Here is a 14,509-nt window from a genome sequence, read left to right on the forward strand (position 1 = left end):
CTGTATTTTTACAAGATACATGTTAAGCACAGTGTACACAACTGAAGACTTTAGTGTTTCTCAACTCATCATACATTTAAATTATAAACCTATCAATAAGAGTAAACTTTACTAATGTAAATATTGTTTACAGCAACCAAAAACTTTGTTTAGTTATTGTCTTGATCTCTTTGTATTAAAAGTTTTGTCAATCAATCTAAGTTTTTAGGTTCCAATTCTGTGCTAATATTTGACAGATTGTACCTTAAAGGCTCTGTACACCCACACAGGTGAGTTCACTCACTGCTTGATTAGACCTTCTCATGTTAATGCAGAGCTGGAATTACATCAGGTCCACTGGCACTAATAAAGTCTTATTTTAAGAGTTTTTTAAGTCAATCACCTGTGTGGGGTTGAGTTAGATGTGCAGGGCCATTAAAATAATAAATATGCAGAAAATTAAATTAGAGCATGTTCACTCAATGTGTTTTCCAAAAGGCTTTGTTTGATTTACCAAAGACAATCATGTCTGCTATTGAAGTCTGGACAAGTTTCCTTCTCCATCATTAAGGTAAACATGAATGTAAGCTTCATATACATTTGGTAAAAGACAAAGATTTTGTTCTTTTAGTATTTAAATATTCTATAGAAAATACAATTGTCCAAAAAAAACATAAACACAACTATGACTTAAATCCCTGGGTTGGACATCATCATGTTCATCATAAATGTCTTCTGTGTTGTAATGTTGTAAAGCATCCTGCACACTGGTGGCACAAATATTGCCGTATGCACACGCAAGGATGGATTCAGTATTCTTTTCCTCTTCATTTATTTACTTGTAAACCCCCACAATACATTCTTACAGAGGGTCAAAAGTGCCAAAAGCCTACCTTCCTCCTATGTATTAGAAATGTGTGTGTGCTGTGCTGTGCCTTAAAATGTCAAAAAATGTATCATAAAAGAAAGATCATATTCAAATTGAAAATTAAATATTTTTGGTATTATATTGTCACCCCCTGTAGGTTAAAAGATGGAAATTGTTTCCTTCATAGTGAAAAGCAGCAGCGGAATTTGAATTCCCGCAGATTCAAACTGTCTCAAGTTTTACAGAGATAAAATCTTCTAAAAACTTCAGCTACTCCTCTGTCCTATACCACTATGTTTAGTGTGTACTGTATATATATATATATATATATATATATATATATATATATATATATTAGATCACACACTTGTCATCATCTAAATACATTCTTGCTTCCCCGTGTAGATGGGCAGTGAGCTGTTTCCATTCCTAGCTTATGACAATATGTTATTTATTCCTGTTGTGACAGAAATATGAGTGGTATTGGGAGCCATATTAATCCTGACAGTGTCACCTTGTGTGTACGTGCAGTTTGTTTTTACACTGTGGGCAGGAATGATGTGCATCTTGTAGACCTTTCATCATCAACGGAATCAGACAGCAGCCACAGATCAACCTGAAACAAACACAAACACGCAGAGACACAACACAAGACGTTAACGCTGGTTTGGCTCTGTGATGTTAAATGCTCAAGCACGTGTGTGTGTCTTTGTCTCACCCCATCATTGCGAGAAGCACACATGTGCACCAGGCGGCACTCCCAGGCTTGTATGTGACTTTAGTGGTGACAACTCTCTGGCAGTGTGGGCAGCGTACCACAGCAGGGACGTCTCCCAGATGTGTCACAGAGACGGGAACAGGCGGCGGCTGCGTCGTCACTACTGCAGGCTGAGTTTGTCGACTGCGGGCGGACGGTGCTCCACCAACTGGTAATCAGAAGGCACAGGACGGACAGAGGAGGATGTCAGGGGCAAAGACGTAAAATGTTATTTTCATCCACACAGTTGGTTTGTGTAATTAAGATTGATAGTAAAGATGTAGCTTTAATACTTTGTGTCAGTGGATGAATTATGGTTCCATAGTTTTGTGGTGTCCCAGCAGTCGGCACAGTCAGTACAGGAAAAGGATCAGGCTGGATTCTGACTAAAAAAAAAAAAAGTATGTGTCACACCTGTATGTCAAGTTGGGGTTTTGTCCTGTCTCCACGTTTGTTTTGTGACTTCCTGTTTTATTTTGGAAATTAACTCTCCTCTCGTTTCAGGTTCCTTGCCCTTCCTCATGTGTCACCAGTCTGATTGTCTTCCCTGATTCCTGATTGTCTCCACCTGCTCCCCCACTTCCCTCATGTGTACTTATAGTCTGCGTCTCCCCTTGTCCTGTGCCAGTGTGTCATGTCCTTTTGCCTTGCACACCCGCCTCATGATATCAGCAAGACCAAGCCTGAGTATTGTCTATCCCGTTCTTGTTTCTCGTTTCTTGTTTCTAGTTTCCTCTGTAAGAGCGACCTTGTTTTGCATTTTGCCTTTTTGATCATCCAGCTCTTTGAGTAGAATCAGAGCTTTTTTATTTGTAGCATTATACCTTCCTTGCGAAGTGATTTTTGGTTTGGCTTTTGCCGTTTTTACTTTACTGCTCTTTGAGTTAAATCAGAGTTTTTAGTTCTGCTTTTGTAAGTTTGTTTTCCTGCCTCGCTAAAAGAGGTTTTGTTTCCAGGGATTTTCCTGAGCCTTTTTGTTGTAAATAAAAGATTGTCAGTTGAACCTTAACACCTGCGTCCGAGTCCTCATCAAGAGTTCCCTCCGTGACAATATGTCCACATTAAATTTGTAAAAGCATCTTTTTCCCCTCGCTCCAGATTAAGCTAAACTGTACGAAAACAACCAGACACAAACACATCAGTCTCTTCCCACAGGCCTCGCTCTGATGAACAGTTATTCAGTCATACAATGTCAATAACCCTCTAACACCAAAGACATCTACTGCTGCCGTCACACATTATATCTTTACACTTATTTTATATATGTCACTGTCAAAATAAATCCTACATGCAATATTTACAGTATATAGTCTTCTTTACAGGTGCATACTATACATTATCATACAGATCATGTAATTCCATTCAGTATTTATTTCTTTGCACTTTTTGTGCAAATTTGTATCATTTGGCTTGTGTGTAGATGTTTTATTTCTTATTTTATTGCTGTTCAATGGTGTTTTTTAAATATGTTTTATAATACTTATATATTCCCCTATTTGAATAAAATGTTTTACGCAGCTTTATCAAAACAACCTCCAGAGCGTACGAATCTTAAAACTCCAACGTTTCAGGGGTAAACGGCGCTTCACCAAAACGACGATGTAAGCCAGCCCAGGGAGGGAATATGAATATGTGTGATATCTGTGATCGCTCATTTTAATTGCGCAGCAGAGCTGTTGTCATGAATCTGCATTCATGTTGATTTTGTCAGAAGACGTCTTTCTCGACCATGAAATAATGATTTGATTAGGTGGGCTGTCCCTCCCAGTCCTCACCAGATGTTTGCTGCCAACTGAAAAGAGGGCAAAGAAGAAGAGATTTAGTCGTTTCATGTTGTTTAGGCGTTTCTCTATGGACTGACATCACTACATAAACGACATGGAGGCTAATGCGGACGCAAAACCTTTCCACACAAAAAAGTTGTTTTAAAATTGGGACAGACGGCCTGGTTACTTTGCTCAGTCTCAGCTCCTTAGAGCTCCTTTCTGCTCCCTTCTGCTCCCTTCTGCTCTCTGCAATCATCTTTCATGCTTTTTCATTTTGAGATTCATCCATCCTGCATACTGTTTTAAGAAAGATCAGTTTTCGGATGAGAGGAAATACAAATTTAGTGTGGACAGATGGCCGGGACATCGAAACAAACGATGCATTTTTCAGATTTAGTCGGCTTGGTGTGGATGAAATAAATGGGGAAAGAGAGATTTTATCTTACCTGCTTCTACATAGGTGGGAGGAGGTGTTGGGGGTGAGTGGAGGGAGACGTGGTAGTAGGAGGGAGGGAGGATGTTGAATGATGCTGTGCCCAGAGTAGGAGGGTGTAGACTGGCCTCTTCATATGGAGGGGGTTCCATCAGGAGATCATCCAGTCAAACAGGAAGCTAGTGACAGAGAGGAGAGGCGGATAATTCACATGTGGTGAACCTGATGGTGTTTACTTTAGAAAAAACCTGTAGTTACAATTGTCTTCATGAGGATGTTTTTTTACTTTAACATCATATACAATATCATGCACAATATTACTTTTCTATTTTACTTTCTATTCGGCAATGGTGTTAGTATTACTTCTTATACACGTTTTATTTTTACTCTTGTTTTGAATCTTTTGTTGTTGTATGTTACTGTTTCTATTTTAGTTGATTTTTTACTTTCTTTTACACATTATTTCTCTATTGTTCACATATGTTTATATTTATATTCTACTGTTTATTTTGTTATTCTTCTGTTGAAATCTTTGGTCAAACTCTGGCACAATAATTTCCTATAAGATAAATAAAGTTCCATCTTATCCTATCATTTTGGAAGTGTTAATTCATCTGTTAGTTAGCAGGATCTTAAAAACGATTTAAATGAAATTGGAAAACTTATGGAACAAGAGATTAAGCATTAAAGTACATTCTTAACCTTGGAAGCAGTATTTTTTTTTAAATTCCTGTGTCCTCAACTGGATTTAGAGCCGCAACCAAAAACGAATCGCTTGTTGTTTGACTAAATAAATGTAACTCATTGTCCATTTTCAGACACATCTCACAAACAGTTTTTCGCTCAGTTGTCAAAAAGATTGAATTGAGACCAGAAATAACAGCTGTCTGTGAGCCATGAAGCACCGCTGGTCACAGCATCCACTCGGAGAGAGTCAAAGTCCTAAAGGAGTCAGTGGACGACCGGAGAAAGATCATCTCCATTCACCAGGTACTGAACAAGGAGTTTAAAGTCTAGTAAGTTAAGATCATCACAAGAGATTATTTTTTTGTCGGTGTAGATTCAGATCCAGAATTTTTTTTTTAAGGATTTCATTACATTGTAGGGTGTCTTTGAACATTTTACTGCTTTCTAATGAAGCGTTGCACTCAGTTAACTGAAAGCTATCACATGTCTATCACATCATGTAGATCCGGACTCTAGTTCCAGATTTTCTACTTAGATTTTCTATTCACGTGCTCCACCAAGTGGCGGTCGCTGCCATCTATATTGAGCTCCTAACTGGCAAAAGCTGCTTCAGTCTACCAGCCCAGTGTATGCGAGGACAATGAACTAGGCAGCTCGATTCTGTTGTAGGAGTAACCGGTCTCATCTCCTCCCCCAACTGCTAAAGATTGAACAATAGAGAGAGGCAGGCTTGGGATCAGGGTGTTCACCAGTCTGAACTGGTGAGGTTCAACGTGACACACTGTGGCATTTTTGTTTAGTCAGTACAAAGACAAAGTAGACATCCTGTTCATTTTGTCTCAATTACTGAAATAAATATTGGCAATTTCATCTCCTCTTCTGGTGCCAATATTGTGTAGACTAAGTAACATTTAAAATTCAGGAACACTTTATACACAAATACAAATACTGTAAAGTAGATTCAGAGAGGACAGCAGTACCTACATGTTTGCTGTGGTGGAACTTAGATCTTTTAGTAAACGTAGTGTTATTTGTTACAAGTAGAAGTCCTGCATTCATTCGTCCATTGAAATTGCTCCAAATAAAAGGCTGAGTACACAAATCTTGCTTTAGTAAAAGTACATAGGTAATAGCATCCACTTTAGGTACCAAAAGTACTAATTATTCAGAATGGACCATTTCAAAATAATACCTATTATTTCACTGGACTATTCTGCTGTAGCTTAATCCATAATAATACATCATCAACTATTTGTTGAATCTACAAAGTGACTAGGAACTAAAGTTGTCAGATAAATGTAGTGGAGCAGAATTCAAAGAAGCATAACACTCAAGTTAAGTACCTCAATATTGTACTTAGTTACATTCCACCACTACATTAAGTATTACTACTTATTATAGTACGTCATACTATGATCTTAACACAGCCCAAAAGCTCAGTAAAACACTCAATAGTTCAAAGAACTCAATGTTACTATAGTATGAACACAGTTAATGCTGAGTCATGCGATTCCACATCGCTGCTTATCCAAAATATGCATTAATGCCAATCAGCCTCCTAAAAACAACAGTATTTTATATCTGTTGTTTCAAAAACAAACACACGTTTATTTTATATAAACGTGTGTTTGATATCCGTATCAAACACACGTCAAACCAACAGTATCAGCCGTCAAGCACACCTGCTGAATGCAGCCAAGTCATTTTAGCTCACATGGGACTTATTGTACTTATGCAAACAGAGCCAAAGCCGTGATCTGATCCAAACACGATCAGACCTGTCTCTGTCATAAACAAACAACCTGTTGACAGTCGTATGTGTCCTCTGTCGCTAATTAAACAGTGTGATGTGTGAGATGTATCAGAGCAGTGGTCTTACCTTGGATATGTGAGGAAGCTCGGCTGAATCCTGTCCCATGTTGGTGACAGTCGTGACAGCGAAGCCTGTTGAACCTGTTCTCCTCTGGAATTAGAAACATTTGACTTCCCTGAAAACCAAACCCTCTTTACTCACCTTCTTTTCCTCATATGAATCTGCAACCTCATTCTCTGGTGGCACTTTATTTATAGTACAGCAATTACCATGACATGATATAATAATTCTTGCTTAGAATATATATATTTTTTTTTTCACCAATAAATAAAATGGAATCAAAACTGGATACCTATGCAGTAATTGTTTGAAAAGCTACAAGTGAAAATAAAGAAATAACTTAATAGCTCTGTAGAAAACTTGAGTACAAACAAATGATTACCTGTGAGTCGTTGCATTTATAGCTGCTACATAGTAATCACCAAGTATTCACAGTATCTTGGTTCAAAAAAGGTGTAATGGGAATTATTTAATCTATTCTTTATGAATTCTTGTGCTAAAGACTTTTTCATTCATTCAACTTTTTTAACACGATGAAAGGCATGAAAACGTCCAGCTCTTTACTTTAACCCCCCTTATTTAGTACGACGCAGTTATAAGCTACGGAAGCCCCAAAGTCTTCCAAAAATTAAATACATTAACAAATAAATATGACATATTCACATGACTAGATTGTGTAGATTTTTACTCCGAGGTGATGATGGTTACCCATAGATGTCCAGTAGTCTCCAGTGAGAGCAACAGCTGGTGCACGTTGCTTTTGTAGTCCTCTCCTTTTCATACACCTCGTGTGTTCTTCTTGTGACGGTGCGTCTTGAGAGGACGCTCATACTGCCGTCATTCGTTGCGATCCTAAAAGTGCGTTCACACCAAACGCGACGCGAACGCACCTTGAGAGCGTTCCTCAGACCGACATCTTCCACATTACTAACCGGCCTGCAGTTTGTATCTATCCACTTCGCTGTGGCATTTGTTAGCTTGTCTTGCTTTTATCTATACTTCTCCCACACGCTGCTTCTAACGTAGTCTGCCGAAGCCTCCCTCCACCGTTTGTATTGCATTTAAAAAAAAAAACGGTGTTAATGCGCGATAAAATAATGGTCGGCGTTAATTAATTAATGCGTTAACGCGATAATTACGCGTTAAGTTGCCCAGCACTATATAAAACGTGACAGCTAAAACGTTCAGATTCAACAAAACATTCCCTTTTTTGTCATTCCCTTGTTACCATTAGATCAAATAGCATTGTCGTTGTGAGCCTGTTAGCATTCTGATGTTAGCGTTGAGCTAAAGGCACCACTGTACAGCCTCACAGAGCTGTGGACTCTTGCAGTCTCCTTAGACTGTATCTTGGTGCTCACACTCGGTAGTAACCTCATTTCTGTTTGTTTCTTCTTAATCTATGTTCCACACGATGTTCTCAGAAAATGCACGACGTCACTTAGGAATGAGAGACACAACAGTGTTTATATCTTTCAATCTCCTCTTGAACAAAGTCACTCTATTGATTTTGATTCTTTTAATCTGTTCCACTCCCCTTCCATTTGTTTCACCTTTTAATCTCATTCTTATCAGCATATTTTCCCCTCTTATTTGTTTTTCTGTTGACTTTCATGGCACAATAGAAGCTTCTGATTAATTTATCACGAAACTATCTTGTTCGTTAAACTTAATGTTTTTCATCAGTCTGAAAAGTCAGAAAGAGTCCCAGTCAAACTTAACAATGTAACAAAAACGTGTCTTGATTTTTATTTTTATTCATGACATTTAGAGAAATTAAATGTAATATTTACATACAGTCACTATTGTGTTGTAGGAAATCATGTGAAGTGTCAAGACAAACCTAAATTGAGTTTAAAAGCCATTCAAAATAGTAATGAGTAGCTACATATTGATGTTTTCAACCTGAATTCATTTTATTAAGAACAATAAACCGAAGTGACATCACAGCTCATCTTTAGATGTTGTGTTGGTCGGTACCTCTGCAGACCCAGCAGCCTCCTGAAACGAAGAAGAAGAAAATACAACGACAGACTGGTGAGTGGACTATAATAAAAGGAGAAATATATATATATATATATATATATAAGTAAAATATATAAGTATATATAAGTATAAGTATTAAAAATACAGACCTCATCATCAGTGTCGACATCTTCCTCGTCAAACTCATCTTCCTCCTCATTACTTTCAGTCTTAGGCAACACTCCTCCATCCTCCAGGAACTGAGACATGGTCTCCAGATCCCTTTTTCCAGTGTAGTCGACCACCTAACAGAGAGAAGAAGAAGAAATGGTCGAGGGCAGGATGGGAAATAAATCAAATCTTTGAGTCTGTATGCAGCGCTTGTGTAGCTGAACGTGTGTAAGTTTGAACATGTATGCTACCTCTTTGCCATCAGCTGGGAAGTATTTGAGAGTTGGGAATCCCGAAATGGTTAATGACTCCACCTCGTTGGCCGTGGCATCCATCTTGGCTATGATGATGTCATCTCTGTCGGAGTACTTTTCGCCCAGCTGTTCCCAGATGGGAGTCAGTTCCTTACAGTGTCCACACCATGGAGCATCTACACATGCACACACGCACACGCACACACACACACACACACACACACACACACACACACACACATAGTGTTGTTAGAAGAAAAAGTAGCTACACATCTGGTAACAGTTTTTAAAAAACGTGTTTCTTGTTTCAACATAAAAAACATTTTCTCAGACTTATTCTCAGTATTAATATTTATTCTCAGTATTAATATTTGTTCTCAATATTTCCTATATGATACAAAGGCAGCACGAACATGCTGGCTGTATCCAGAGTCAGTCCCCTCTTTGGACTGATTTCAGATGCAGCCAGTGTTTCTTAAGAAATGTAATTAGATGAGTGACTGAGCAAAACATCCATTCAACTCATTATTTAACTGAAAATGGCTGGAAAATGGAGAGGGGGAATTTAAAATGCACAATGGAAGAAAGATGAGTTGATTTTGCTCATTTCCATTTTAGTTTTTACAGTGCAGACTGACAGACAGATGGACTTACAGAACTCCACAAAGACGTTTTTGGTCGGGTCCAGAGCAACGGACTCAAAATTCTTTCCCACCAGGACTTTGACTGGTTCTTTATTCCAGTCCTCTGGGATCTCCTCAGACCGATAGTAGGGCTGCACCACGAGACAACAAGATTAGTTATTGGGTCTAATGCTGCAGCGTGACTGAATATCAAACTTGGGCGTGCTTGTTACCTTGGCAGTGCCGTCAGCAACATCCTGGCACAACTGTCTCAGTGAATTTATGGAGAGATCGCCGGTAGCGATGCTGAACTTCTTCCCTGTTTCCATGTCGATGAGGCGCGCTGTGGGGGCGTCTTTCTCGGACACGCCGAAGTAATTGAGCACATTAGACAACGCTGCTGCTACGTCAATCACAACGAACAGCATCTATATAACACGCACACACACACACACACACACACACACACACACACACACACACACACACACACACACACACACACACACACACACACACACACACACAGACCGACATGAAGAGGAGACAAAAAAGCAATGACAAAGAGGTTGAATTGAGATTTATGTCACTGGCTTTCTTTCAAAGACACACTCTCCTAGCCACACACACACACACACACACACACACACACACACACACACACACTTACCTTGCCCTTGAACTCCTTGGCGATGGTCCTGGATTCGTCCACCAGGGCTGTCTGACTCTCTACAGCGGAGTTGATGAACAGCAGGCTGTGCAGCTGGATGCCAGATTTGAAGATCAGCTCTGCAGTCTGAAAACACACACATACTGTATAATATAACTTCAAACATAATTTCACATTTCATTTAAAATGTCTAATAATGTGTGTGTGTGTGTGTGTGTGTGTGTGTGTGTGTGTGTGTGTGTGTGTGTGTGTGTGTGTGTGTGTGTGTGTTACCTCCTGGCTGAATGGGATGACCAGCTCCAGGCTGTTTTGCTTGATGAAGGTGGTCAGGTTTTCTGGGTTCAGAACTCCGTCTTCTGACAACGAAAAGTCCGCTCTTCCTTCGTCAAACTAGCAAACACACAAACGTTTGTTTTACAAACAGTTGCTGATTTTTCTGCTTTTCTCTGTTATATCGTTGCAAGTTCAATATCTTTGTGTTTGGATTGATAGTCAACTTGAAAGAAATACAATTATATAAATCTGTCGTTTTTGCGTTTATTTGTAGTTGATTTGCCTCTCTTTGTAGTCAGTTTTGTGTCTCTTTGTAATTGTTTGATTGACTTTCCATCAGTAAAAATCACTCCAGAGGCTCTGACCCTCGGCATGTTCAGTATCCCTCCTAACATGTAACACAAACAAGTTGTTGTGCATAAACTGAAGCATGACACAGGATGAAACACAAACAAATAATATCATTTATTTCTATAGTAGTCCTGGCTATTTTCTGAAATTTCATTGACTAATTGATTAATTGAAATAATAACTGATGGATTCCTACATAATAATAATACAAAATCAATAAAGTAGTGGCAGGACTAATCTTTTTCTTTACCTTCGATAGAATGTCTAAATCTAACCCTAAACCTAACTCAAGCCATGTCAAGATTGTAAATCTAAATTCTAAAGTTTGAAAATCATTTTAAAGAAGTCAGAATCAGCAAAATATCCTCATCTTTCCATCCTTGTGAGGACATTTACTCCTCAAAAAGGAACACACTGTGTTCACTAGATGGCAGCAAAGCCAACATCGTCTCAGCTTCTTTGTATCTTGGTTCGGCCTTTCTATAGAACACTTGACTGTGCGCCTCTCAGTAAGTATCAGAACATATGCGTACCTTTTTGAAGAGCACCACTGAGTTGGCTTTAACTTCATACTTCTGGAAAACCTCTGGACTCGCTGACAGAGCAAACTCTGTGTCACCAAAATTGAAAGCAAGCTCCTTGAACACCTTGACCGCCTCACTTTCCAGTTCCTGATATAGAAACAAATCAAAATATAAATGTGAATGTAAACATAAATATTTGATCATATGATTTATTAGTAAGGATAGATAAACGTACGTCAAAGAATCCTATGACAGTGATGTTATGGGACTCGATGAACTGAGCTGCAGAGTCTGCTGAGTCGAGCACCGGAGCACCGGAACCTGCACGACGCTTCATCCACTGGATTATTCCCTCTTTTGACCTCTTACCTGGAAAACACACACACACACACAAATGAAATCACGTCATAGTCATTTCAGGTGCTTTAACACACCAAGATGTAAGATAGAAATAAAAACAAAAGGGACTGTGTAGCTGGAGCTAAAGACGGGAAACAGGTGGTAACAGCTGAACTCTGTCCACAGTTCAAAACCTGAATTTGATTCATTTTTAGTGGAAGAAACCAGGAAAACTGCCCGAATGTATGGGGCAACATACACGAGAAAATGTCTAAATTTGGCGGAAAACATGTAAAAACAAAAATTTGGAAGCCAGAGATTTCGATTGAAAGTCTGATATAAGAGAATATATGATTTTATACTGTAATTGTGGTTTTAATGGGTTTCAATGGGGACATGTTGTCCTTAAGAGTCTGGGTGTCTGTATTTTAGCTACACAGTTTATTATCGACATATTAATTAAAGGAGCAAACGTTGAACTTCCAAAAGTCGAAAAAAAAGTCCATATGTATTAACACAGCCAACATGATCTAAAAATGAAAATGTTCCAAGTGAGGCGCAATGGTTAAATGTTTAGTCCCCTAGAATAAACTTCCTCAGGTTCTACCTGTGCCATCACAATTGCTAAAATGTACAGTTGATGGGTAAACTTTCCACACTTTACACAAAGCTAGTGCTCTCCTGGGTAAAGCTTCACAGTTAACACACAAACATGGGAGTGGTCTCAATGTTGCCATCTAAACATCAAAGAAAATAAATAAATAAACTAATTTCTCCCCAAAAAATCTTTAATTAGATGTTAAAAGAAAACACAAAATTTAACTAGATGAAATAAAATACAGTTTGATCAAACATTAAAGATAAATAAAAAACGTTGATCCAATCAAATAACCTAGGGCATGTAAAATATGTTAGACAGGTACGGATGTAGACACACACACACACACACACACACACACACACACACACACACACACACACACACACACACACACACACACACACACACACACAGTTCTTCAGGGTACAGTTAATAATGACGTAGGCACATGTAGTTGTGCACCTGAGAAAATGGAAAGCAGCTTTACCAGAGTAGTCTACAGTTACTGTGTGTGTGTGTGTGTGTGTGTGTGTGTGTGTGTGTTTACCAGTGTAGTCGATGGGCTTCTGGCGGTCTCCGTTGATGAACAGTTTCAGAACAGGGAAGCCTTGGATGTCAAACTCCAGGGTCAGCTCAGGCTCCCCTGTGGCCTCCACTTTGGCCAAACGCAACGCCGATCCCTCCTCCTTCAACGTCCCAGCAACCTCAGCGTAAATAGGCTCCAGACTTTTACAGTGGCCACACCAGGGAGCATCTACACACACACACACACACACACACACACAAATATGTAGTTGATCTGTTTCTACAGCATGGAATAAATACTGAAAATCAATAATCAAAGCCGTAGACATGCAGCTACTCTGTTCTGTCTCGTTTTCTTTTTGGCGCTATCGCATGCAAAGATACACATGTAAATAATCTGCTGATAGCAACAGTGGCAGTTTGGCTCAGCCTTTATCCCCTCTACTCGTTTCCTTGTCCAGTCCTCTCCACTGGCAGTGCTGAGCTCAACTGTGGGAGAGTTGAACCAAGAGAGCATCTGGACAGGAGAGGCCACGTGTTTGCACGTTCGTAAGATAACGCCTCAGTGCTCATGAGGGCCAGAACAGATAAAATGACATTTATACTGTGATAAATACGCTATAATCAAGCTCTTAGCTATTCCTGAAGCTTTCAGTTGAATCCCATGTCCTTCTTCAGCTTCATTTGTGTTCCCAAGGATAAACCTCCATGCGTATTTTAATCAAGTTGACACCTTTTAACACAACGCTGGTCAATGACGGTCTATTTTAGCCAAACACGATGTTTGTGCTTAAAAGCATCACAAACGTAATATATATGTAACTACTTACAGAATTCAACCAGTAGATATTGATTCTCGCTGAGAGCTCTGGCAAAGTTGTTGATGTGGAGAACCATCACATTGTTCTCCTCCTCTATCTCCGTTGTTTTCTCTTTTTTTGTTGCCTCTTCGGTTTCCCCCTCCTCCTCCCCTGAAGTCTCTTCTGTCGTCTCCTTCGATGAGTCTTCTTGCGTTTCTTCTTGTTTGGGTTCTGCGTCGTTTGCCTGGGAGCAGGAGGCCCACAGCAGCAGGCCCAGCAGAGCTACGGTCCAAAGAGTGTGCGTCCTCATGTCTGCGTTTTCTCTGCCTGCTCTGGTGCCTCCTCATGTGTCACTGAAAGTTTGTACCTTTATGTGTCCAAGATGGATGTGTGTCACAATTTCACTGGCCTTCCCTCTCATCCAATCAGATGGTGCACCTGCAGGGGACTCATTCCAGTCTGAACCAATCAAATACTGCCCTGTAGATTCAGAATTGGGAAAACTGACTTTGCTCTTACTTTCTGGATTCAAGAACTCTTTCTCTCCTTCCACTTGATCTTTTTCTTAATTATTTTCTTTATTTGCGTCTTTAGCTTTCAGACCCCGATACCCGCCAGATGTTGGCATGTACAGGTGTATACTTCTTTAATGTTTCACTCCTCTCTCTGGGCCTTATCAGACCCGCATTTAACTAAAAGCATTGAGAGCACATGTGGATTTCTATCTCTCCCTACTTTACATGTCTCTTTTATCTCACTATTTCTGTTTTAAAAAAGCAAACACTTTCACCTCCCTCTTCTCTTCTCTTTACCGTTTAACAGAAAAGACAGGACTCGAAAAATCCAGACTTGAGGGCTATTTGGAAATGAGTAATGTCAGTAACTTTAAGAATTTGTAAGCAGATTCATGCTACATGTTGCCCCAGGGATGGTAATATATTTGAATCCCATTTAAAGGGTCTGTTGACCCAATTTAGCGGTTGTCTGGTTGTGCAGATTGTTTTGGTTTTGCTGAATGTGCTTAAGCTTTGAGATATCTAGCTCAACTGC

The 14,509-nt window shown here is 39.4% G+C and overlaps 2 protein-coding genes across 3 annotated transcripts; both read right to left on the reverse strand.

Moving 5' to 3' along the window:
- Positions 1-1,212: 1,212 nt before the first annotated feature.
- Positions 1,213-6,431, reverse strand: LOC137885212 (lipopolysaccharide-induced tumor necrosis factor-alpha factor homolog). Of its 2 annotated transcripts, XM_068727380.1 has the most exons (5): positions 6,370-6,431; positions 3,817-3,982; positions 1,898-1,990; positions 1,566-1,773; positions 1,213-1,463 (listed from the first exon to the last, which is right to left on the reverse strand). In XM_068727380.1, exons 2-5 carry the CDS (start codon positions 3,953-3,955, stop codon positions 1,358-1,360), a joined length of 546 nt encoding a protein of 181 aa, XP_068583481.1. In that variant the 5' UTR covers positions 3,956-3,982; positions 6,370-6,431; the 3' UTR covers positions 1,213-1,357. The 2 variants fall into 2 exon arrangements, with proteins under 2 accessions (XP_068583481.1, XP_068583482.1); XM_068727381.1 differs by lacking the exon at positions 1,898-1,990.
- A 1,649-nt stretch (positions 6,432-8,080) lies between these two features.
- Positions 8,081-13,808, reverse strand: pdia2 (protein disulfide isomerase family A, member 2). The gene is made up of 11 exons (XM_068727691.1): positions 13,490-13,808; positions 12,682-12,888; positions 11,430-11,563; positions 11,204-11,341; positions 10,320-10,436; positions 10,047-10,172; positions 9,610-9,804; positions 9,408-9,528; positions 8,751-8,929; positions 8,499-8,633; positions 8,081-8,364 (listed from the first exon to the last, which is right to left on the reverse strand). The coding sequence occupies exons 1-11, from the start codon at positions 13,767-13,769 to the stop codon at positions 8,308-8,310; spliced, it is 1,689 nt and encodes a 562-aa protein (XP_068583792.1). The 5' UTR covers positions 13,770-13,808; the 3' UTR covers positions 8,081-8,307.
- Positions 13,809-14,509: the final 701 nt, after the last annotated feature.

The sequence above is a fragment of the Cebidichthys violaceus genome, unplaced genomic scaffold, assembly GCF_023349555.1.
Source record: "Cebidichthys violaceus isolate CVI_PGR_0920_01 unplaced genomic scaffold, fCebVio1.0.p SCAF_4, whole genome shotgun sequence".
Taxonomy (NCBI): Eukaryota; Metazoa; Chordata; class Actinopteri; order Perciformes; family Stichaeidae; genus Cebidichthys; species Cebidichthys violaceus.

Bases quoted from the DNA above. Each gene is read 5' to 3' on its own strand.
- LOC137885212 (XM_068727380.1), bottom strand. From the start codon at position 3,955: ATGGAACCCCCTCCATATGAAGAGGCCAGTCTACACCCTCCTACTCTG. The intron at 1,774-1,897 runs GTATTAAAGCTA...TCTGATTACCAG, and splicing joins AATTCATCCACTGACACAAA to TTGGTGGAGCACCGTCCGCC. The intron at 1,464-1,565 runs GTGAGACAAAGA...TGTTTGTTTCAG, and splicing joins GTGCTTCTCGCAATGATGGG to GTTGATCTGTGGCTGCTGTC.
- pdia2 (XM_068727691.1), bottom strand. From the start codon at position 13,769: ATGAGGACGCACACTCTTTGGACCGTAGCTCTGCTGGGCCTGCTGCTG. The intron at 10,437-11,203 runs GTACGCATATGT...TGTGTTTGCTAG, and splicing joins CAGTGGTGCTCTTCAAAAAG to TTTGACGAAGGAAGAGCGGA. The intron at 8,634-8,750 runs GTAGCATACATG...TCTCTCTGTTAG, and splicing joins TCCCAGCTGATGGCAAAGAG to GTGGTCGACTACACTGGAAA.